Here is a 24,524-nt window from a genome sequence, read left to right as displayed (position 1 = left end):
TTTTTGCGTGTCACTGTGTCAAAGTCAATGAAGATGAAACTAGCAACAAAATGAACTATAATAATTAAATTTTGTTAATTCTCTTGAAGTCTTTTGCTTTTGTTTTTTGTGGGGGCGCCATTGACACTTGAAGCTGAGCTTCAGTGTCAAAGCGTCTCATTCTCTCTCTCACGTCTGAACCGAAGAAGAGGAGGAGGAACGAGGAACAGCTGTTGCCTTTGTCATTTCCTTCTCTTTCTGTGGACTGACTCTATCAAAAGGAAGACGAGAGACAAGACAAGCTGAAAATTGAAAAATATACTAAACAACCAAAACAAAATCGCATGGGGAGAAGAAGCAGAAAACAAAAAACCAAACGAAAATCCTAAAACCGGAATTGTGCAAATAAATCTCGATATAAGTCTCTCTAGACCTGGACCTCTCATGGTCTTGGTCTGGCTTGTCTTGGGTTTAGGTTGATATTGTTGTTGTTGTTGGCTGTGGCAGAAGCAGCAAGATCGACCATTAAAAACGAGTGTGATAGAGAAAGAGAGGGAGAAAAGGAGAGCCAAAGTCCCACAAGGAAGCAAATATCTTTTTTCCTTTTCGACAATTTGGCGAATTACGAGCAAAGAAATATTATTTATTTTTACCCATTAACGGAATTGGCATTTGGCCCCCTACCTCCTTCCCCCCTTCCCCATTTGGCACTTTAAGTGCTGGCCAAGAAAAAGTGCTTTGTGTTTGTTTTCTTTTCTGCGAAAGTTGTAACAGAATTTGCATTAGGCCGCATCATCATCTACATCTTAAGAGCATCTGTCACCTGGTAACCTAAAAATTATAGCCCATAAATTATCTCGAGTTTGTCTGCTCCAAATACCAAAAATTATTACATTTAAATCTAATCATATCTAATTATTTGGTCAATTACATACATGCATTAATCTAAAGTAACTCAAACTTAAATTTTGCTCCCATTCTCTCTCTCTCTCCACCAAACACACACACACACACAGAGTCTAGACTTCAATTCCAACACTTATTTACATTTTAATATGCAAATAATGCTGTGGAATTTTTATATGGCAAAAAGTAAAACAAAAAAAAAAAAAAAGAAAGAAAATTATAAAAGAAGAACTCTAGTTAGTATCTGTTGTGCGAAAAAAGAAACATAACAAAAAAATAGCCAAGTCTGTACGTTGGCTAGCTGAGCAGGTGGTAGAGGGGTGGGCTGGGAGATTTGTGGAGTGGGGCGGGGGCGTTAAGCAAACCTCATTTCATCGCGGTTAGTGCGCTAAGTACGTAGTACTTACTTACCAACTAACAAGAGCTTCTATTTAGTTATAGACACAAGCAACGTTAAATATACAGTTCCTCCAAAAAGTACTCAAATGGGCAATTCTCTTTAGAAAAGTATTCATAAATTACAAAAGGAAAGTTCTAGTTTAATTTTAATAGAAAATCAATTTATATATTATATATAATCACAAGTACTAGCCACAATGAGTTGAAATCGATTTAGTTAAGACATTTGTGAGCTAATCAAACATATATTTAAAGTTATGTAAGTTTTCTATAAACATTTCCAGAGAATATAAGATATTAGGGGTTTAATTTTTGGCTGAATTTATTAGCCATTTCGAAATGGTTAATGGCCACATTATTATTATTAGCTATTCGTTGCGAAATCCTCGCCATTTTTAATGTTTTCTGACTGAATGTCCCCTTTTAAGGGCATTCAATTTTGGCACTCACTGTATACACTATAACACACAAGTCACTTGGCTCCCCAGAACGTAGTTACGATTTTAATTATCTGCCAGCGTAATCTGCGAACGTTGCTGGCAGAGCTGCCGCTTCAGTTGACGTGCCAACCGCGAGACACTTCAGATTCAGCTACAGTTTTAGCTTTTTCCACCTTCCTTCTCTCTTTGCCTTCGTTTTATTTTTTTTTTTTGAACTTCCCTCTCTACCCACTGGCCTGATGCCTGACTTCATTCAGTTCCTTTAGCGTCAGCCGCTAATCCAATTTTTTAATTGTGACTGCAATGGCCATGCGAATGCGAAAAGCAGAGAACATCATCCAGCACTTTAGTTAGTGCCTGGGATTTTCTTCTCCATCTATCTTTCTCTATGGTTTCTTTCATTCTTTCTTTCTTCTTTTTTGTTTGTTGTAGTCTTAAGTACACTGGCAATTGCTGCAAATGCGAAAAAAATGAATGCCTTACTTTATTATATTTCGCTCTTTGCTTTAGTTTAGTTTTTTCATTGTGATTTAGGCGTTATCTTCTAGCGCTTATCTGACTACTGACTTGATATTATTATTGTTACCAGCTTGACTAGGCAAAGTCAAGGTGAGTCTAGGGGTCTGGTCTCTGGGTCTTGGGGGTACGTTTAGTTGGAGAATAGTTTTTAGTTATGTCTAATTCGTTTTAACTGCCAACTGACAGCTAATTATAATTCTCATCTTAATGCCAAATTAAGTTGAATGACGAATAATATATATACATATATTTGATTTGTAATCGGCTTAGTCTGTCAGCCATCGTTCAATTGCGTGGGAAATCTTTCTGCATTTTGTCTTATATAAGGCGAAACTTATCTTTTTTTTTGTGGGTTCATTAACTAACAATCAACTTTGCATACAAAGAGCATTAGTGAGTAATTTCGCTTTTATATATCGTATATACATACATACATTTGTATATCTATATATCATTTTGCCGATAAAACAGCAGTTAGACAATGAAAGTGTTTGTGGTGCAACCACGCCCCACCACCGACCCACCATCGACCGAATTGTTGCGTTTTGGCGTTTACGTTCGGTTTTCTTTCAGGCCGGCAACGCCTTGCTAAATGCAATTGAGGTCAGTTGCTTAGTACACGCCATCCCCACTATACATATATATATATATAGTATAGTATAGCATAGTATATCCCATTTGGGACTAGCATTCACTTGAAAAATAAATAACCTATTAGCACGAAGGTTTCACACAACAACTTATTGATTTTCTTTCATTTTTTTTTGTCGTTCTTGTTGTTGTTGCTTTTCACTTTACTTTCATTGACATGAATTTTGCATTTGATTTCTGCTTTCGATTTTATATCTTTTTCTTCCATATTTTATGGAATACTCTATGGTTGAGTTGGCAATGTGACTTCAAATTCTTTACATTAACATTGTAATAGAACTGTAGTTGCTTTCCCTTAGGGCTGATATCAAAGTCATTATTCATATTCTACTTATCAATTATTGAAGCTTACATAGAAATCAAATGCAATAATTTCACAGGCGACAAATTTTTAGTGCCTCATGAAAACAAAGAACTTATTTAGTCACTCATCAACATTTTCTGCATTAAAGCCACACACAATTGTATGGTTAGATAGAACCGAATAAAAGTTCTAAACTTGGCTAGTTTAAATTACTGTTCCAACTTCGGACAATTGTATTTCGTCAAAAGATTGAGGTGAAGGGCTTGTTGTAGAATGCGAGAATGTTCTTATTGATTTTTCAATTAGTTGAAAACTATTGTTATGAGTTAGAAATTTCGTTTCATTCACCTTCCACCTGACTGACCTCCTGATTCGTAGCTTCTTTTAAAATCTGAAATGACTTGTGAATCTAAGCCTCTGCCTAATTAAGTGATAAGTTGTCATTCCGTTGAGGCTTATCACTTAGGTGAACTTTAACAAATTTTCTATGATTTTTATCGCAAGTAAGAAAAAGCCTTTTCAATGGTTTTGAATGGGTTGTCGTAAAAAGTTGATTACACGTTGATGATGATGTTCATGACGATGGCGATGGCGATGACGATGATTTTGTTGCTTTTGGGGTCTTTGTTTTTTATTTTTCATTGCAACCGGTGGGGGAGCGCGCTGCCAGCCCCAAAAAGGGACCATAAAATGCAAAGTAGTTTGATTGTATGACCATAAAAAAATGTTTACAGCAAGCAAAATGTCCATAAAAGCAATTAAGTGAAACAAGTTGAGGAGATGTAAAAGTGAACAGAAATTGGACCTTAAGAGCTATTTGGACTTAAGGTAATGGGGAAAGGGCAGGGAGAGAGGTGGGCAACATCATCATTTAGATTGCCTTAAATTGATTTGCTTTGCAGTAAAATGAAAATCAATGAGCAGATATTTCAAAACGATTTGCGGTTTTTATTTTGCCTGACCACAGTGAAATAAAAAAAAACTTATTACCACACCACCACACACACACACACATACGAATACACACACATATGGGGATGTACGTTGGGAGTAATCATTATCGAAAGCAACATCCGTTGAATTGTGAAATTTGTTTTTTAGTTTTTTTTTTTCCTTCAGCGACCTTGATGCAGTTGATTTGCATGACAGAGATTACAATATACCATGACCAGGGGGCAGGGGCGGGGGCGGGGACATAAGATCAAAATGATAAATGCCAAGATGCCTAGATATAAATCGATTGGGTCTAACCACTTTGAAATTGCATTTCAAATCAATCAACATCAACCTCAACTTGACCTTGCCACGGCGTCTATAATTTAACACAATCAAAAAACCAAAAACAACAAGCTGGAACTGCCACACATTTTGCAGTAGTCGTCTCCCCTCTCTCTCTCTCCCTCTCCTGGGTTACCTGCACTTTACTCTTTCTTTCTCCTTCATGGCCATTAAGCCAACTCTTTTCTATAAGAAAATACCCAAAAGCATTGGCGATTTATCAAATAATGTTGGGGCAACATTTAAGCGGAGCTGCATAAAATTTGCATAAAATTAACACGCCGGCAATGTATTAGATGCCTAACCAAACATCTGTGTGTGTGTGTGTGTGTGTGTGTGTCTTGAGGATTTTTTTTAAATTCAATAAATGAATTAAAAATTTTGTATGCATTATGAGTCGTCAGTGTGATTTATGTTCAAAAATGCAATGCAACAACTTTGCCGTTTCCACAGATGCAATCGAAACGACAACATCGAAAGCAGCTAAGAAAAACCCACAAAACATACTCCACACACACACACACACACATACACACACACACACATATTGAGTGCAATTTATCATGAGCAAAGTGAAAACACGTTCGAAGAAGAGTTTTGAGAAGAGCGAAGAGATAAAAACGCATTGTTTATTAGACTATAAAGTGTTTGTCTTGCCATGGCTTCGTCTAGCTAGGCGTCCCTCATTAGGCTAAGAAATTATTGTTAAGAAATAAAAAACCGAAAAGAAAAAAATAAATTTCTTGTCGGCGTCTATCTCGTCCCATTGTTATTCAAAATATGGCTATAGAGTTTAGTTCGGTGAAAAGTTGTTTTGTGGAAAGAAATGAGCATAAACCATGACTAAACACATTAGCCAAAACACTTAACTCAAACCCTCTATTAACCCAATCCCCCAACCTCTCATAGAAAGAACAATATTTGTGCAAGAAGACGTCAACGGTGCGTATGATTAACGCATAACGCATTAACATTAGTTTCGTCATAATGCGATTGAATAAAAATAACTAAAATTAACAATTTATTGCTCTAAATATCTATATGTCTATCTAAATACATATATATAGATATAGGCTATAAAAAATAACAAAATATTTTGTGTTTGCTCTCGATTTGAAATAAAAAATTGTCACTTTTAGAAAATGCACTGATGAAAAGTGGGTCATTTACCCGGTAGTTTTTCTCTTTGTTTCCCTTACATCTAGCTCTGTCTCTCTCTCTCTCTCTCTCTCGCTCTATACATATAAATTTTGGTAACAACTGCCAAAAAGTCTTTTGCCATTATTATTATTATTATTATGGTTTTTATTTTCCTTTTGCCTCTCTGTCATTTCTATTGCATAAGCCGCAAAATCGTGGCCAAGATATTCGGTTGTTTGCTGCATTTAAACTAAAATATTAGTCACGCACTCACACAGACCAACAAATTAGTAGAGCAAATGAATATTTGAATATTTACATGTAACGAAATATGTATATATATATGTATATATATCGCTAAATATACTATATCTAGCCGTTAGCATTTGTATATTTCTCACAGTCAGTCTCTGTTGATATTTTGTAAGAATTCATGTCAACTGCATTAAAAATAACCACAAGCAGATGAGATCTCTGATCTCCGATGTGGCCTGAGAGATGAAGAGGAATAGATTTACCTCTAGAGAGAGAGAGAGAGAGAGAGAGAGAGATAGAGAGAGAGAAACTGTGAGGGAAGGGACAAAGAGTGAGGGCAAATTTTTAAAAGAATGACACATACAAATGTAAAGTTAGATGGAATCGTTTGGGTGATCTATCAAAATGACAAAATGCTTCAAATGCTCATTCTGTCGTTTCAACAGAAATTTATTCAAATGCCAACAACGAAATTTCTATACACTCTCCCACCAATTATTTTCATTGTTTTGTATTTTATGGTCTCAAATTCCATTTGTATAAGTATTTTTTTTTAGCATTTTACAAATTCCAATCTGAAAACTGTTTAATAAAAGACACTGTCCACAATATATTAACAACAATGAAAAGTTCTTTACTCACGTAGTATCTTTATGGTTATTCTGTCTAGTTCGTCAGCAGATTCCTCTTCATCAGAGGATTAACACAACAAAAGAGTCCTTAAAAATCCAGAGGCTCTCTCTTTCTCTCTTCTTAAGTATGATTAAATTTACACTAAATCAGAAACAATTAGTTATGTTATATTTACTTTAATGTACATTTAGTTGGCATATTTCCATTTAGATTGTAATCTCATTTATCTATGTGTGGTGCTTGTGTTTTTCTAGCCTAATTATGCCAACTCAGTAAGTCATGGGATGTAACCCCAATTCTCGATGCCCTTCTCTTCCTACTTCTTGACACTTTCATCTTGTGTTTTATGCGTCTATTCCTCTCTCTATACACACACACACACACACAGATCTCGGGCAATTTTTAACATAAGCAGCATAAATTATTTGATTTTCTTTTTTTTTTGTTCTCTCTCTCTCTCTCTGTCTCCTGCTACTACAGCAAGAGGAATAGAAGGAGAAAAAACACTTTCCTCGGCTTAAGTGGCTACCGTTTTATGCATTTTTATGAATGCAGACACCACCACAAGCATGAGCACACACTAGAGTTGGCTTGATTCACCTCAACATCATCTTATGGCCAGCTCCAAGCTTCCCCCATAATCGAGTCAAAAGCTACTGCTGCTGTCTCACTTGACCCCAATCTTGGTAGTTGCAGTCTGCTACCATTTTCCATTTATCCCCATCCACTTCGACACCCACTCCCCCACACACACGCACACACACACACTCAAGTGTCTATAGCAAATGGCAATTAACATTTTGTCACTTACATTTTGCACTAAGCCAGGTAAATTCCAGGTGAACACGTCGATGTGAACACCATCTCCGGTCTCTTGGCTCTCGTTCTCTCCGATTCCAGGTTCTCTGCGTTTTTTTTTTTGTTCTTTTGTAGTTTTATTTCCGCTTTTGGGTGTCTTATGACATTATAAAGCAGTAAAGGCGATTTGCTGCCTATTGTTATAATTAACTGTGAAGAACTTTTTCCCTCACCCTTTCCCTCTCCATCACTCTTTCTCATTATCGCTCTCTCTCTCTGTCTCTTTCTCACTCTCTGTGTGTGTGTCTTGTTTTGGTCTTCATTTTTCCTGTGGCATAGCATAATGAGTTTGGCATTCTTGTGTCTGTTCAATGTTTGGCGCATCCGCTGCATACAAAATCAGTTTTGGTTTGGTTGGTCATTTTAAGAATTCAATAAATCAAATTGGACGACTCTGAGCACACGCAGTGTATGCTTTGGTATGTGGCTATATGGATCTATGGATGGATGGCCTGGCCTGGTCTAGTCTGGCTTGGTGTGTTTGTTGGTCTATATGTATGTAAGTGGTAGTAGGATTCAGACAACCCGTCTCACACACATAGAGATCTCTCAAACTGAAGTGGCATGCAATCAAATAGAGGAGGTCTCCCTCTTTCTTTCTCTCTTTCTCTGTCTCTCTTTTTGAACTGCCGTTTACCTACTATGAAGGCATTTAACCGTTTCAAAACCTCAACCAAAAACAACGTGACACAATTTTCTGGCTAACTTCTAGCTTAGCGTACGTATACAACATCTCCGTGCGGTTTGAAACTCGTTTCTTTTTAGCCCTATTATACTATACAGTACCTTGCCCCGGTCGGGGCAATCATCATTGTTGGCTCTTGTTGTTGCCGTTGTTTGTCTCTGTTTTATTGGCAGCTGAAATTATTTTTAAATGCAGTCGCTTAACAATTTTATGTGTTGCAGTCAGTTAGGCAGTCTGTCAGTCTGTCAGTCAGTCAATTCGGTTTTGTCTGGATGTCGTTTGGTCAGTCGAGAGGTCAAACAACTTTTCTTCTTCTGATTGCCATACAACATTTTCTTTAACCCCTCTCAATTCTCAGTCTACAAATTATTTGTTTGCTTGTTTGTTTGTTTGTCGGCTTGTGACTTGGGGAAAAACGCATATGGTTCCATTTTTCTTTCTGTTTTTTTTTTGTGTTTTTTCTTGTTGTGGATCGTTCTTCTGCTCCCAGCGTGACAAATTGTTTTGGAATGTCTTTCAGGTCCCCGATAGCTCATTTGGGCAAAAATGTTTTTTACTTACTACAAATACATATGCACACACATCCATCCTATTTATTTCTTAACATTGTATCGTTTGGCCAAATATTTGTCATGCAGTGAAGCGCAACCGGCAAAAAACTCGCCAAGTAAATGGGTTTTTTTTGGTTTTTGGTTTTCTGCGCATTCTGCAAACTCATTGAACCCATTTTTGGTTTTATGTCTTTATTAAGTCAACGATAAGTATCGCCCAATGCGCTGGCAATTGACGATATATACCTTCCTATTATTTCTATCTATCGAACAGTATATGGGAATTGTTCTTTAACTCATTTTGTTTGTTTTCATTTGTTTTTTTTTTTTTTTTTTCATATTTTTTCAATCTACTAGATAAGCGAATCAGCAAGCAAGTCTCCTTTAACAAGAGTCCAAATGAAATTCCTAACTAAACAAACTAAAAACTTAAATTTTCTCTGTATTCCGAGTGTGTTTTTTTTTTTTCTGTTTTTATCAAATGTCACGTGATCTTAAGACAAGAAATTCCATTCTATAAATATATTTGTCCACTTTACCAAGAATTACTTAACAAATAAGTTTTTTGGACAGAATTAAATATTTCATTTACTGATTTGAGCAATCAATAAAATTGATTGTCTCAATTCTAAACAAGTGCCAACTATTCTTAGTTATGTTCTTAACCAGATTTAACTGAAGTTTGTAAGTCAATTGAAAAACTTTTTGTTGGAGACCAAATCTTTTCTTTAATTGGAAATCAAAGAAATGTTAGTAAATGATTTTGGTTTGCAAAACCTTTTCTTTTTATCCTATTAGTAGATTTCGTTTCTTTGCCTAATTCAATATTGCTAAAAGAACTTTTGGGTAAGAAAATTTAGCTTGAGTACACTCTCTCACAATAATCTGTACTTAGCTTATCATAAGCAAGTAATAATTAAAGTTGTCCGTCTTCATTCCTCAATGATATCTAAAAGACTTAAGCACAAAAAGAAGTATTACAGATTGGGGTTATCCCCTAATACACCTAATTATAGTGGAATTATTTTTCACATAGCTCACTTCCTGTTGACTTACCTTCGAAATTGAGTCTCCCCACCCTCAAGTGATATCATAATTTTGACTTGCCATGCCAATGCTCTGTCATCTAATCTTAATGATGGGCGGTGCAAAAGGAGGAGGGCGTGGGTACAATTTGCAAGCAAGTTGCTGCACAGTAGCTGCCAATTAAGCTTCATGGTAAATTGTTAAGTTTTTTAGCCATAGTAGTAAAGAAAATACCAAAAATTTGCATAATTGATGGCAGAAATCAGGCAAAATTAATGGGCCCCCACTAACCAGCAGCAGCAGCAGAAGCAGATGATGCAGCAGCAACAGTTGCCTGCCTGCCGGATAGTCTGTCAGGAGATTGCAACATGTCTTGACTTTGTGCGAGGGGGGAGGTCTATGGAGAAAAAGAGAGAGAGAGAGGTTCCAGGGGGTGGTTGCTGATCGTTGAGAAGACCACAAGGCAGTAAAAAGTGAAAGTTCATTTAAGCAAGTCAAGGCGAGTCAAAAAAAGAAAAAGAAAAAAAAAAAGAGGCGACCAGCATGGAGTTTCCTTGAGCCGGCGGGCGGGTTTCATTACCTGCCAGTTGTTACTGTAGCTATAGCAATAACTATAGATGTTGTTGTAGTTGTTGTGGGTGCCGCTGCTGCTGCCAAATTGCGCGAGCGAACTGACTGCAGCATTTGCATAAATTATTTACACTTTAATATGGCCAACATCGTTGACGTTGGCGTCGTCGGCGCCATTGTCGTAATTTGTAACTAAATATGCCGCGGCCAGCCAACTACAACAAGCAGCAGCAGCAACAACAACAACAACAACAACATCTACTGCAACATCAACTTTTTGGCTGCCACTTAGCTGCCGTTTTGTCTTCTTGTTGTAGCTGTTGTTGTCTATAATATTTATTTAATTTCATTAAATTTCTGCACGTCGACAATAAGGAAGCCATTGCCAAAATGTGAACACTTAACTTTTGACTTAAAGAAACCCTTTTGGTCAGTTTTCTGTGAGGTTCCGGCATTTATTTACAATCAAAATTATATATGCGTGAAAGTAAAATCCAAACCACAAAAACAAAAAAAAAAAAACCAGCCCCTCACAACAGGCCAGAAAACTTGGCTTAAAAAATATTTTCAATTTCATTGGTAGTCAAAAGGGAGTTAAGCTATTTTTCGACTATTCTATACACTTGCCAAGTTAGTCAGTTGTAATTATAAGAATCATTCATAATGCATTATAGCCAGTTAAAATCCGCTACGAAAATTAGGCGAAATTTCATCCGAAAGGCGTTTTTTGCCTTTATGTTGCCTCTTTGTGGACATTGTGTGTGTAACCTCGTCTTGTGGCAAGAGTATCGTAAAGGTAACTTGCAACTTGACTTTCGCATGATGATGAGAACTTGTTGTTGTTGTTGTTGTTGTTGTTGTTGTTGCTGGTTCTTTCCTGTGAACAACTTTTGGCACACCTGCCTCTGTTTCAACAACTGCAGAAACAGAAAAAAAAACAAAAACTGTATATAAACCTACCTAAGAAAGAAGCCAGACTATGCCTTCATCTCTGTCCTTGCCTTCAACCTTTTTCCCCTTTTTTTTAGCCATTTTTCCTTGCACTCTTTCTCTCTTGGCTATGTTGAACCAAAGTTTAGGTCTTTGTTTGGGGCTTTTTTCTCTCATTTTGTGCTTACTTCCTTTTGCACTTAAGTTAACCCTTCTTTTTCTTTATATTACCTTGCCTCTTAATGACTCGATTTAATTTCATTTTATTTCATTTTTTGGTCTTTTTCTTCTCTTATTTCATTCTGCTTTTGCTTCTTGTTGGCCAAAACCTTGTTGTTGTTGTCGAACAGCTGTTTACGTTAACACAATATTCTTGGAATATTTCATCTGTCTAACCAAAACACAGACACAATTTGTATCTCTGTGTGTGTGTATTTTATTAGCTCTTTTATGGTTTACGTTTTATTTTATATATATTGTATTTCTGCACATTTTGTGTAGTAAATTATTGCAATTAAAGTCACGTTTTGTGGCTTTTTAAAAGCCGCCGCCCATTGAAGTCTGCCCAAAATTGGCAGCTGCACTTTGTATTAGCTGCAAAACAAAACCAGAAAATAAAAACAAACCAACTCGCAAATATAGTTAATAAATAGTTAATAATTGCATGTTGTGTGCCACGCTCAACAAATTTATTTACTTCTCCATACAAAAGGCTATAATTAAAAGTACTTTGAACAAATGGCTAACTGAATTACACAAAACTGTTGAATTTTGCCTAAATGATTATCTTGTCATGGCTGAAAAGAATTAAAATTCAAGAATTTTATCTTTAACCAAAATTCTTAGAACAAATCTGTTCTTTGAATTGCGTAATCTTTTGTCGTTTTTGACTTTATTCTAATATAAAATGTGTTTTAACGGCCAACAAAAGATAGAACGTTTTTTGAAGGACTTTAATAACTTGTTTGTTTTTGTCTTCATCTTCGATTTATTTACATTATTATCATTATCATTACTTTTTGAATTAAAATATCAAGATATGTTTTTCACAATGAAAGTTTGTATCGCCTCAAAACCGAAGAACGCTGAGAAACTTCACAAATCGAAAAAGAGAAGCAGCAGATCATTTAATGTATGAAAGTGTAACCAATTCATTATAATTAACAAAATGTTTATGCTGCACTTTCTCCTGCAGAAAGCAAATTAAGAATTAAGAGCAATGCATACATACATAACTGGATACACACTTTGAAAGCAGAAGGTCATATTTATTGTGGGGGAAGGGTCCCACTCGTAAGTTACGTGAACTCTAACTGTTTGTGTGGTATTTAGATCTTACAGAGTTTACTTACCAAAACAACATCTGCACATGGTGTATGGTTTTTTCCTTCGTTTGTCTTTAGCCAGCATTTCTCAACAATCTATGGACCTTGTCGAGTTCAATGTCAGAGACCAAGGCAAGTGCCTCCAACTCTCTAGGCTAGTAGCTGGTCTCAGTCTCACTCAAACTCTGTCTCCGTTCATTAGAGACACGTTATAAACAATTATGTGCAAAGACAGACATAGATAAAGAGACAGAGAGAGAGAGAGCATATATGGTATAAGCCAACTGAAGACCCGCGTTAACAAGCGGCCTATAAACCACAGTAAAAAAAAATGTCTAAGATATTTGCATAAACAACTTACGCACATACCAACAGCCATTTAGCGGTACTTGGAGCAGACCTACACTGCCCCATTCCCCACTCCCCACTGCCCCTTTTAATACACCGACAGTTCAATCACTGGCAGACATTACCTTCTTCTGATTTGTATTTTTGAGGTTTGATTTGGTTTTGATTTGAGGCAATGCTCTTTGAATGCTGATGAAAACGAGGCGGGTGTCGCTTTGGGAACGGTTTTTTGTTTTTCTTTTGCTTTCTTTGTCTTTTCTTGGATAATTTTATTATTATTGTTGTTGTTTTCTTTTGAACTGACATTGAATTGAAAGTTACACAACTTCATGGAGAGTCGTTGGACGAGCAAACTGAACGAACCAGAAATCAAGACAAATATTTAAAATACACACACGGAGTGTTGTGTCGTGGAGTTTGGGGGGTGAGGGGGCAAAATATATGCGAGCCGGTTCGGCATAGCAATTATGTGATGGTTGTGTTTTGTTTTGATAGGAGCTAGTGGGCGTGGCAGAGCTACAATTTGCAATATTTAGCATAAAATTGCGCAACATGCGTGTGCCAAGTGTGTTGTTGTGTGCGTGTGTGTGTGTGTGTGAGAGCTACAACAATTATGCAACAATTTTGATTTGAATTCGGTTGATTGGGCCGAGCCACACCCCCACGCCTCCATACCAGCAGACCCCCTAAGATATAAAAGACACAAACGAAAAACACAAAAAATCAAAAATTAAAACAAATTGCAAGCAAATAAAAGAAAACAAAAACGCAATGGAAAGTTAACAAGGGGGGAGACGACAATCCAAAACCCGCTTAATTCCAACCACGATTCATTACAGCAACAAACCAACATCAATCTCTCAGCATCTCAACCTCATTGAAGTCAAGTGAAAATGTAAATGAAAAAGAAATATCAAAAAAAAACACATTCAAACGAAAAACGAACCAAAAAAAGTAAAGAGAAAATCAAACTAATCCCAAAAAGCCCTTTAAATCCTAAACAGAAAAAAAAAGAAAAAAACCAAAAACCAATTTTCAAATGTGCAAAAGTGTTTTCAACTTAAGAAATAGCATCAAGTTCGTGTTGCACTGCAATTTAAATAGCCCAAAATGATTGTGAAAATGGAACCCGACGAGCTAATCACATTTCGTGTGCAGTATCTGGTCGACAGTGATCCATTGTCGGCGACCACAGCCTATCCAATACCAGTGCGTGCCCCGACCTATGCATTTGCCACAACAATGCCATTGGCCACGCAACTGAGCACCATCCTGAGACTGTTGAATGCCCCACAAAGTGTAAGGATAAATTATAAAAAGAAAATATCAACTATATCTTATATACCTAACTACATTATTTCTCACTTTTCATTTACTTCCCTCTATACTATTCTTCAAATATCTTAGTTTTTCGAATATATTCTTTGATTCCGAGCACATGAATTAAAATCAATACAAGATTGTTAGCAAGTTGTCTATTTACCTATTTCAATAATCATCAAGTTTCATCATCAGCAGTCTTTGCAGCAATTCGAAGCTAAAACTAGTTGGGAATTGCAACCAAATGAAGCGAAAATAGACTGAATAAAGCTTGCTTCTAAAACAATAGCCTCATATGTATATAACCAGAATTGATCAAAACTTATTGTTTGAAAAAATATTAAAAAATTGTTGTTCTTTAGCCAAAAACAAAATTGGTATTAATCCAATCAACTTTTGTTGATGTTGCTCAGTGTTTCAAGTGAAAGATAAAAGAGGCCCAAAAACAACATATTTGTGTTTCTGTGTATAAGCCAAAATCTCTTTTTCTTCTTCATTGGCTTAACTTATCTCTCTCTGGCCCCGGACAGCTTATCTTGGCCGAATCTCTTTCTTTCTTTTGTTGGGCTTCAAACCTTGTGTTGTTGTTTTTATTTTTTTCTTTGTGCAAAATTAACCAAACAAAATCAAGAGGCATTAAAATTTAACTGCGCATTCATAAGATACAATATAAATAAATACATAATATAATTTACTCGTATGTACATATATATCTTTGCAAGTGTATCAACTTCTTTAAAAATGTTTCACTACATTTCTGTTGAAACTGAAGGTCTTTATAAAGTTGACATTATGAATGGATGTATGTATATGTATATTTATATGCGATGATGATGATGATGATCATACATTATGACGATTAGAATATATTTTTTTTTGCACGCGCAAACTTAAAATTCAGCTACTGGCGAAAACAAACTAAAGTTAGTGATAAAAGTATTTGGACTAGATCGAGCAGATGCTAAAATAAATGTAAGAAAAATGATTCATTGAAAACCACAGTAACTACAACTAGTTATATCCATCGGAACTAGACTTTAGGTAATGTTTTTACTCACTATTCTGCAGTTACTTAAGTTGCAGAGCTCAGCACAGTCATGCCACCTGAGTTGGCCAAGTCACTGCTAACTATTTGGCTAAATGTTGGCCAGTCTGTTAGTTATTATGTCTGTTTGATCTTCCGTATCTTGAAATCATTTAGAATCATTTGCATAGCTTGTTTAGACTAACTCATTCCATTTGATAATCGTTAGATACTACCAACAGATGGCAGACAAAATGTTCTATTAAGTTTAGAAAGAAACACAAAAAGCTAAATGCAAATAACCAATAAACGAAAGATGAAAAAATCAAATTGAGAACAGGAAAAGGCAAAAATTGATTTATTTGAGAAAATTTCATGCGAAAGCCAAAGATTAAATACACAGACTAACACACAGATCGGTTGAAGGGAGACAAACAAATGTAGACAATAATAAAATCACTCGAAATTGATTTAGAAACTTTGTCGTAAAAAAATATATATACAGAGAGAGAGAGAGATGGAGAAAGACCACTTGAGGTCAGAGCGAAAATTCAAATTCGTATGGCTAGACACTACTTCTACTCCCACTGCCACTCCCACTCCCACTGCCACTCTTGTTCTTATTCTAGTCCTTCCATTTGTTAAAATGTAGATGTGAAAATTTTATTTGTGCAGAGCGTTGAAATGGAAAAACCACAATGAGTTTTAAGCCACAACTGAAACAACAGATGGAAAAGTTTTTCTTGGGGGAACAGAGGAAAAAATGGTAATTGGTAAATAAAAACTTGAACTGAAAACCAAACAAACAAAACATAAAATTTGTTCAACAAATATAAAGAAGCAGAAAAACAAATACTAACTCCATGTAAGTGGTAAATGTTAGTTAGAGAATGATGTGAAGAACTAAGACAAGTCAAGCTTAAGTGTTTAGCATGTTCTAAGCTGCCACTTATTATATTTTATTGTTGTAAACATTTAACAAATGATCCATTGCAATGATGCAAGCCAATGACCCAAGAGAGAGAGAGAGAGAGAGAGAGAGAGAGAAAGACAATGGGCAAAGGCTTGGCCAAGTCCAAAGTACTGATGTCCGTACCGATGATCTAGTCCCTAACCCTAAACCAAAGAGTTGTTGTTTTATGTTGTTTCAGCTGTTTCTGTTGCCTGAGGCTAACTTATTGCTATCGCACAATCTGTTGCAACTAATAGGAAGTTGCGGGCTAAGCTGAAAACAGAAAAAGCAAACTGGAAAAAACAAAACTTCTTGCAGCGCTTTTCATTGGCATTGTGAAAAGCCATGGCCAGCAATTATCTAAGCCTGCCATTGTTTGTGCCGTCGACATTGCTGACTTTGACTAATTTGCAAAAGCAACTAAACAGCGACCAAAGAGCGAACTACTTCCCCTTCATTCCCATTCCTGGCAGCAATCCGAGACCAAGACCGAGGCCAGGGCATCGGCAATGCTGTTGCCTGTCATCTGTCATCTGGTGCAGCAGCCGCAAGGATACGTAAATCTTGACAAGCGGCAGCAATAAATTCTAATGAGCAAATCGCAAAAGGAAGTTCTGGTTTTCTTTTTCGTTTTCCTCTCTTGGAACCCCTTCTTTTTTTCCACTTTTCTTTGCAACTCAGGATGTTGTCGTGGGCAGATTTATGTGGCAGGCGGCAACGGCAGCTGTAAATGCCATTTGTCCAATTAGTCAGCCATATAACACGAATCGGCATAGAACTTTGCCATTGCCCGCCTCTGACTCTCCCATTCGATTTTAGTTTTATATGTATGCAACTTGTTAAATTTAGCACATTACAATAGATTCATAAATTCAAACCGATCGAACTGTGGCCTCTAATCTCTGACGCGTTTATTATTATTATTTTGCCGGATAGATGACATCAGACATCAGTACAAATTATAAACAAAATCAAATGCGAAAAACGAAAAAAAAAAACACGAAATAGTTAAAAATATAAATAATCATTTTGACTGTGGCCCAAAGCTGTGAAACAAGCTGTCTTAGGGTATCAATTGGGAGTATTAGATAACAATAATAGCAAAAGTGATATATAGAGAGGGGGAAAGGAGGGCAAACTGGTCTAATTAGTTGGCAAAACAAATGCAATACTTTCTTTCTTGAAGGCAATTGAACTTGTTATGGGCTTTGAACATTTTTGAAAGATGGGAAAACTTTGCTTCGGTCTCTCTTTTACTGTCAAAACTAGTTGCAAATTATAAGTAAATGAGTAAAGATTATAAAGTTTTTGTTATGTAATATCTACATTACTTAATTCTCCCATGAAGTGGTGAATGTCCAGCAATGATTTGCCATATAGTGGATTAACTCTTAAGATATTTTAAACTGTATAAATCGAGAGGGTAAAGTTTCACTCAGTATTAATTATTCGACTATGTCGTCTAAATTTCTTTGTTATTCATTTATTTTGTTATTCTTTTTTCTGCCAATTAAATTTTGTTTCTGATTCGTTTGATTTTCGTTCAGTTTGTTTTCTTTTACTTTTTTTTTGGTTTTTTTGCACGTCACCCACAACAACAACGACAACAACAATACAATACAACAATAAAAATCGCACTATATAGAATTAGATAAGCGTATATATAGGTAAAGTGTGCTCGCTGGCGTCCAATCAGTGGAAACCAAACAAAGGCAGATCAATAAATTAACTCCAAACAGAAATTGTAAAGCAAATCAAATCGCTAAAAATCTCATATTGGTCTGCGAGCGGAGAGGAAAAGTAAAAAAAAAAAACAATTGTGGAAAATCAAATAATCCATTAGATTGGAACACATTGCGTCATGTAAGTGTGTCATTCACACTGGCAATAACAAATGTCGATCTACACGCAAAGATATACCCACTATATCCAATGAAAGTAGCCAAAACAAATTACCTGAAATTGTGTAATTGTGAAATTGTGTCTCCATGACATTTTCATATATGTACATACATACCTACTATATGTACATATGTATGTATAAATGTCAGTTGGCCATATCGACCAATATTGACTCTTACGCATCTTTGTTGATGTCCATTTCATTTCCATTTTTGCTATTTGCTGTAATAATTCGCACCGTTTGGCTGAGTCAATGGCAAAACTTTTGAAGTCTAGCCACACCGCGATAAATGAGATGACTTTTTAATATCAATTAGCATACATCACCTGGGTTTTGCGGTCAATTTTTGGGCGAGGTCAATCAACTTGTATCGATGGGAAAGCAAAAGTGTATAAGAATAACTTTAGTAACTATGGGAATTTGGTTGTTTGATTAGTTTGGAAGAAGTTTCTACTAACTGATTAACGTTTATATTGGCCAGACATTTTGAAGAATTTTTTCTGCTCAATACTTTTTTCGTCTCTTTACCCACATATATTAGCCACACCAAGTGAAAGTATTGCCAAGCCTTTAAAAAGAATACACAATTTAGTCTTTAAGCTTTGAAGAACCCATAGAAAGTCTATCATAATAGATTTTTTTAGCTGAAGATGATATTTAGATACAGTTGAAGTTGTTAATTACTAACTAAGATATCAGCCAATCGTTTCAAAGTCCATTGTACATTGTATTTGCTTACAAATCACTTTCATTAGCTTCATTTGCAATACTGTTAGACTTATTAATCAAAATGAATACCAAAATATATATTATAGACAGGGTAATTATATATTTATCACATCATTTGAGATTTTATAAATGTTTTGCTAATAAATTAACACAACAACAACAACAACAACAAAACAAAAACAAGTAACTTAATTTTCAATATTATAGTCCTCTGCCAAACATTGTGTATTTTGGTTTTTTTGTCTCTTTTGATTTTCTCCAAACTGTTTATGCTTTTGGTCTTGGCCTAACTGTGTCAATAGCCACGTTAATGTCTTTGGCACATGCAAAATTTGGAATTTTTGATTCGAAAATCTTGTCATGCTTCAGTCAAAAAGTCAACACAGCGTATAGATAGCCGAAAACCGATAAAAACAAATTTGCATAGAGTTGTGAATGAATGTGTCTTGAGAGTGACTGACTGCCGGAATGGACTGACCATTCCTCTCCGTCTAACCCCTCCGCTGACTTTGATATAGTTTTTACATTGTGGTCAAGTTACATACATATGTACATACATTCATCGAATTGCCTTAAGGTTATTTATATTTTCGCTTATATGTAAATATTTGCTTTGATTTTAATTGCCGTATCGCGTTATATAAAGACATGGGAATGTTGAATGAAAACTAACTCACGCATTTGACACATAATTTGAATATGAATGTCAAGTAGCACGTGTAAATAACAATGACTGGCCATGTTTGTCGACACCAAAAACTAATAATAATAATGTTTGAACTGTGTGTGTTTTGTTTTTCTTTCGTTTGGTCTAGAAAGTTTTCCCCTAATATTGTTTATTAACTGTCTGAATCAGCTTATTGCTGGCTGTATAAATGAGTAGTCGATTTGGTGTACAGGAAGTTTGCCTTAAACTGTTGCCGTCATTTCATTTTTGACGAATCAAGCTAAATTCAAGTGGCCATTTGTGAGAGATAAACAAACCGTGACTCGTTGTCGAGCTACTAGACAAACTGGCACGAAGGCATTTCTCTTCGAACTATTTAGAATGAAAGTTGATTAAGCAATTTCTCATACGCTTTAAACTGTTCCACGAAAATGCAGTTTTTGGATTCTTAATATTAATCATTAATCATTGGTATAAATTTGTTAGTTATACTTTATCAAGAAAAAGTCATTGACCAAGGTGAATTGTGGTGCCTTTGTCTGGACATGTGTGTGTGTGTGTTTGTGTGTTCTTTTAATTTAGCAAATAGCCTTTGGGTGCAGCTTGAAAAGTTATGAAAAGACAAGAATGAAAAGAACCTTAGGACATGCAATGAACTTGGCTCAAAAACATTCACAATGTTGACGAGGTTGCTGTTGTTATTGTTGTTGTTGTAGGAGGTGTGCCAGCAAATTCTCCTTTTCCAGAGTCAGGTTCAACTAGCCAGGCCAATATCCACTCATCTACTCTAAAGCTTCTAAAAAGGGCATATCGAATTTGTATATAACTTTGATTTATTTGGAAATATATCTACAGAAGTCCCTAAGAGGTGTTTTTCTACAAAGATTTCCTTCAATTTTTTGTTGCTTTTTGTTAAAATAAAGCAAATTTCTGCCATATGTAAGGGAAAGTTGGTATTTAGTTGTTTAAAGATGAACCATTTGACTATAATATTCTGAAAAAATAATAAGCTTTTACGTTTTTACAGCTTCTTTCTAATCACCTCGTATGTACATATTTGTTATGAGTGTATTTTTTTTTTATTAAATATATAATTACAAATTTACTTTTGGAAAGTTTATACATTTGTTGGTAATGAGAGACAATAAAAATATGAAAGAAGCTTTATCTTTCTTAGAAAAATAGCCAATTAACACGAAAGCCACATTCGGTTCTCTGTCTCTCTCTCTCTCTCTCTGACTCCTTCATAGGAATCTGCCTGCTCTTCCTATTCCGAGTTTGGTATATTTCTGTGGGTTATAGTTGTTCGATCAGTCCAAACAGAGAAACTCAAGGGTATTGAAAAGTTTATATAATTATTGATTTTTGATTTCATTAGCCATACGTTTCACTTTTGGGGCGTTAGCAAAGAGGCGTATGTGTAATCTTCACCCGGATGACTGACAATATTTTTCTCTCTGTGGCTTTGGCTTCTGTGGCTGCGGCTGTGACTGCGGCTGTGGCTTTTTCACACATTAAGCAAGCGTCGTCGACACACATAATTTCATGTTGTCCGGTAATTGTTCTGTAAATGCAGAAATAATTACTTTCAATGCGCCAATAAAAAAAATCAGTCAAAGTCAGAAGCTGAGGCAGAGGTAGCAAACAGCAAAGTGGCCTAGAGCTGCTTTAGTCGTCGTCTTGGAGTCGACGTCAATCAGCGCATTTGTGCACGCAGCAGGAGCTTGATCAATCAAGCGGAGGCAGTCAGAGGCAATCAGCGGCTTGAAAACTGAAAGCAAAGAAAAGTAGGTGACCACCAGACGACGACGACGACGACGACGTCCGACGACGGCAGCAGCTATGCCGCATCATTGTGCTGGTCCACAATCCACTTACCTGGACTGCTTTGAGTCAGTCTTTGAGAGCTCCTAAACGAAATCGTCTGCCAACTTTCAATGCAACAGTCACTCACATACACACTCTCACACACACACGCGCACACTCAGTACAGAAAATAATGTTCTATGGTGAGGCCCCTCGACTTTATCTCCTTCTTTCTCTTTTTTTTTTTTGCTTTGTTGTGTTTTTTTTTTGAACTAAAACCATAAACAACTTTTACTGCGTAGTGCAGTCAGTAGTCGCGGGTTAGCTGCCATTTACTTTTAGCCAGGCTTTAATTATAATTGCCAGCGAAACTAAATTCACTTTGTTTTTTCTTTTATGCTTTTTGCTTGCAGATCGATGATGCTGCCATTCAAGTGTATAAGGACGGGGACTATGGAGCCTATTTGGATTTGGAATCATCGTTGGCCGAACAGGCCGAGGAAATTGAGGGCCTCAATGCTAGGTGAGTGATCATTAAGGAAAAATATAACAATCAATACAATAAAGGGAAAGGGGTTTAGAAAGGAAAACGAAAACACAATCATCTTAAGTTGAGGATGGGGATGCCATTCAAAATATTTCTCTTGCAACTTATCAACTTTTTATTACTTTTCTGAGCATTTTTGGTTTTTTATTAATTTCCATTGAATTTCACTTTTGCATTTCGTGTTACTTTTCTTCTGTTGTCGTTGCGTTGTCGTTACCTTGAACCCATTTTGTGCGGAAAAGCCACAGGAAATGTGTATCGAACTGGTCGCACTCGAGTCTCTTTGGGTTTGTGGGCCAGCTGCCTGTGGGTGGTCAAGCCTTTCACCGAAATGCAACATATTACACATACGCCATGATGGCTTTTGGCTCCATTTCCATTCGCTAATAAAGTTATTTGGTCTAGTCATAAAAAATGTCGCTATCTGTGGCATGGCACAGGAAACTGCCTGCCGGCCGGGCCAAGCCAGGCCAGACTGTTCGCCAGTTCGTCCGTCCTGCTGCTGCTGCCTTCAATCTCTCTGCCACTCACTGGCCAGACATTTGCATGCTTCGTCGTCATTTCGTACGTGCAACTTGTTGCGACTTTGTGGCTGCAACTTGCAGTTAATTTGCATTTAATCCGCGCACAAAAGAAGCAGAAAGAAGAAAGCAACAAAAAAAAAGAGAGACAAACTATAGAGAGACAACAAATGGCAATGGCAGTTTTTGAATCGTTGTCGTTGCGCTCCAAAGTTGTTATAATTTTCTGCATTTTTTTGTCTCTTTTTAACTGGAATGCATGCATGTTACTTATGCATAAAAAATATACCCACAGTCATATCCCCAATCAAATCAGCTAGGTAACTGCTGGCCAAGATGACAGTTTAGCTTGGTTCACTCCACATACATACATACATATGTTCAAGGGCATTTGCTTGTCGATCATTAGGGTCATTTCAAACTCTTTCTTGAAACAATTAGATCATAGTTGAACATCACATAATCAAGCGATCGATAATACATATATCCATCCCACATTCTTCACATAAAAACAATCCCTCTTGGCCACCCTGTCAGCCAAGAAAGCCTTTCTTGAGACCTTGAACAAAATCTGTTCGAAATCTCTTTTAAAAGTGTGAAAAATAATATTTTGTTAAGAACTTTATTTTTTGGGCGTAGAATTGCTTAGTCCTATCACCACAAATGAAGGGTATAACAAGTTCGTTACGTTTAAATTTAGTTTATATATGATTTTCTGTTCGCTGTTGCTCATTTCTTAGGGAACGTGATGTCATGACAAAGGCAGGCGCTAAACCACGTCCACAGACCTTCCAGTCTCAGAATAAGCATAAAAAAAAAATTGCAAAACAAGAAGAAAAATATGATGTACGCGATGGGGCATCAGGGTCTAAAGAACTTAATAGTACTAAAAAACGAACCAAAATATAACCGTACCAGGGGCAGTGGTTCAAAGTCAATGTACTTGAGCAACAAAACAATGTGAAGAAGGAGCCAGAGAACGAGGAGAAGTTTTAGTTCTTAGTCTATTTCTGACTTTCACTACTTAGCTTTGGAAGGGGACATGATCATTATAAAAAGGGCTTATGAAAAAAAAAAGGAAAATTACAACGTAAATGTCGCCGCTTCTTGTGAAAATTGCTTAAACTTTATGATTAGGTACGTCTTCTAGCTTGGCTTGGCGCCAAATGAGACTCTCAAAGGGAGAGAGTAAGAGAATGAGCTGTAGGCTATGCCTTGCAATGTCTTGTCTTGTCCTAGGCCTGTCCTGTCCTGTCCTGTCCTGTCCCGGCCTGGCCTGGCCTGGTCACTAATCATGCTTATCGCATTAGTCATGGCAGCAAAACTCGCATGCAAATCATGCGCTTGCGCTTCAATTCACATCAAAATTCCGCAGCTCGTACCTGCGCGGGTTAGCCTTTTTGGTAGATTGGTTCCCTGCCTGTTCTGGCTTTTGGTGTCTGCCTGTCAATCTGCAAGAGACACACTTACACACACAGCCAGAGGAGCAGACATAGACAGACACACACAGGTGTGGCATCTACCACATTTCATTATGAATTCTTAGCCGGGCTTCGACTCTGTTGACTGTTGCTTGCTGCCTGCTGCCTGTTGTCTGATGCTTCATAGTCCATTTTCAATTATCTGCGTCGTTTGTTATTACTTTTATTATATGGTCAGGGCGAATAGAGTGTTGGGGTTCCAACAACAACAACATCAACAACAACAACAAAAAGCAGCGGGTAATCAATGTTCTTAAGTGGTCAATGAACCAAGCTTCCCCATTGTGTTTTACTTTTAGTTTTGTTTTGTTTTCTATTTTTTGCTCAATGCCTTGGTCTTATGCCCATTGCTAATGAAATTACATACAAAATTAATTTCAATTTTTTACCATTATTTATTTTTTTCAGTCGCAAAAACTCTTTGGTAGTTCGTACACAGCTAAGTGTACGCGTTCATGCGATTATTGGTAAGAGAAAGGAAGAGAGCGAAAGAGAGAGAAAGCAATTGATTCCTCATACGCCATGATGATCTTCCACTTAATCTTTTTCTTTTCATTCTACAGAGAAACTTCTTTCCGCCGAGGGCAGTGATTTGCGTCGTGCCCTTTTCTCACTGAAACAAGTGTTCCAGGAGGATAAGGATCTAGTTCATGCCTTCGTGGCACTTGGCGGTCTCAATTGTCTCGTACGCGTGGGCAATTGTGCAGATCAAAACTATCAAAATTATATATTGCGTGCCCTAGGACAGGTAAGCCCGGTCCCACCACCAATACTTGG

The 24,524-nt window shown here is 36.6% G+C and overlaps 1 protein-coding gene across 1 annotated transcript in view; it reads left to right on the top strand.

Moving 5' to 3' along the window:
- Fhos (Formin homology 2 domain containing) overlaps positions 1–24,524 on the top strand; it is a 48,841-nt gene that overhangs the window by 13,866 nt on the left and 10,451 nt on the right. Inside the window, 3 exon segments of the mRNA XM_068293195.1 lie at positions 21,612–21,721; positions 24,156–24,214; positions 24,311–24,495. Coding sequence (XP_068149296.1) covers positions 21,612–21,721; positions 24,156–24,214; positions 24,311–24,495 — 354 coding nt within the window.

This window comes from Drosophila tropicalis, unplaced genomic scaffold, assembly GCF_018151085.1.
Source record: "Drosophila tropicalis isolate 14030-0801.00 unplaced genomic scaffold, ASM1815108v1 contig_694, whole genome shotgun sequence".
NCBI lineage: Eukaryota > Metazoa > Arthropoda > Insecta > Diptera > Drosophilidae > Drosophila > Drosophila tropicalis.
The sequence above is the reverse complement of the archived record's forward strand: the minus strand, read 5'-3'. Positions and strand labels throughout refer to the sequence as shown.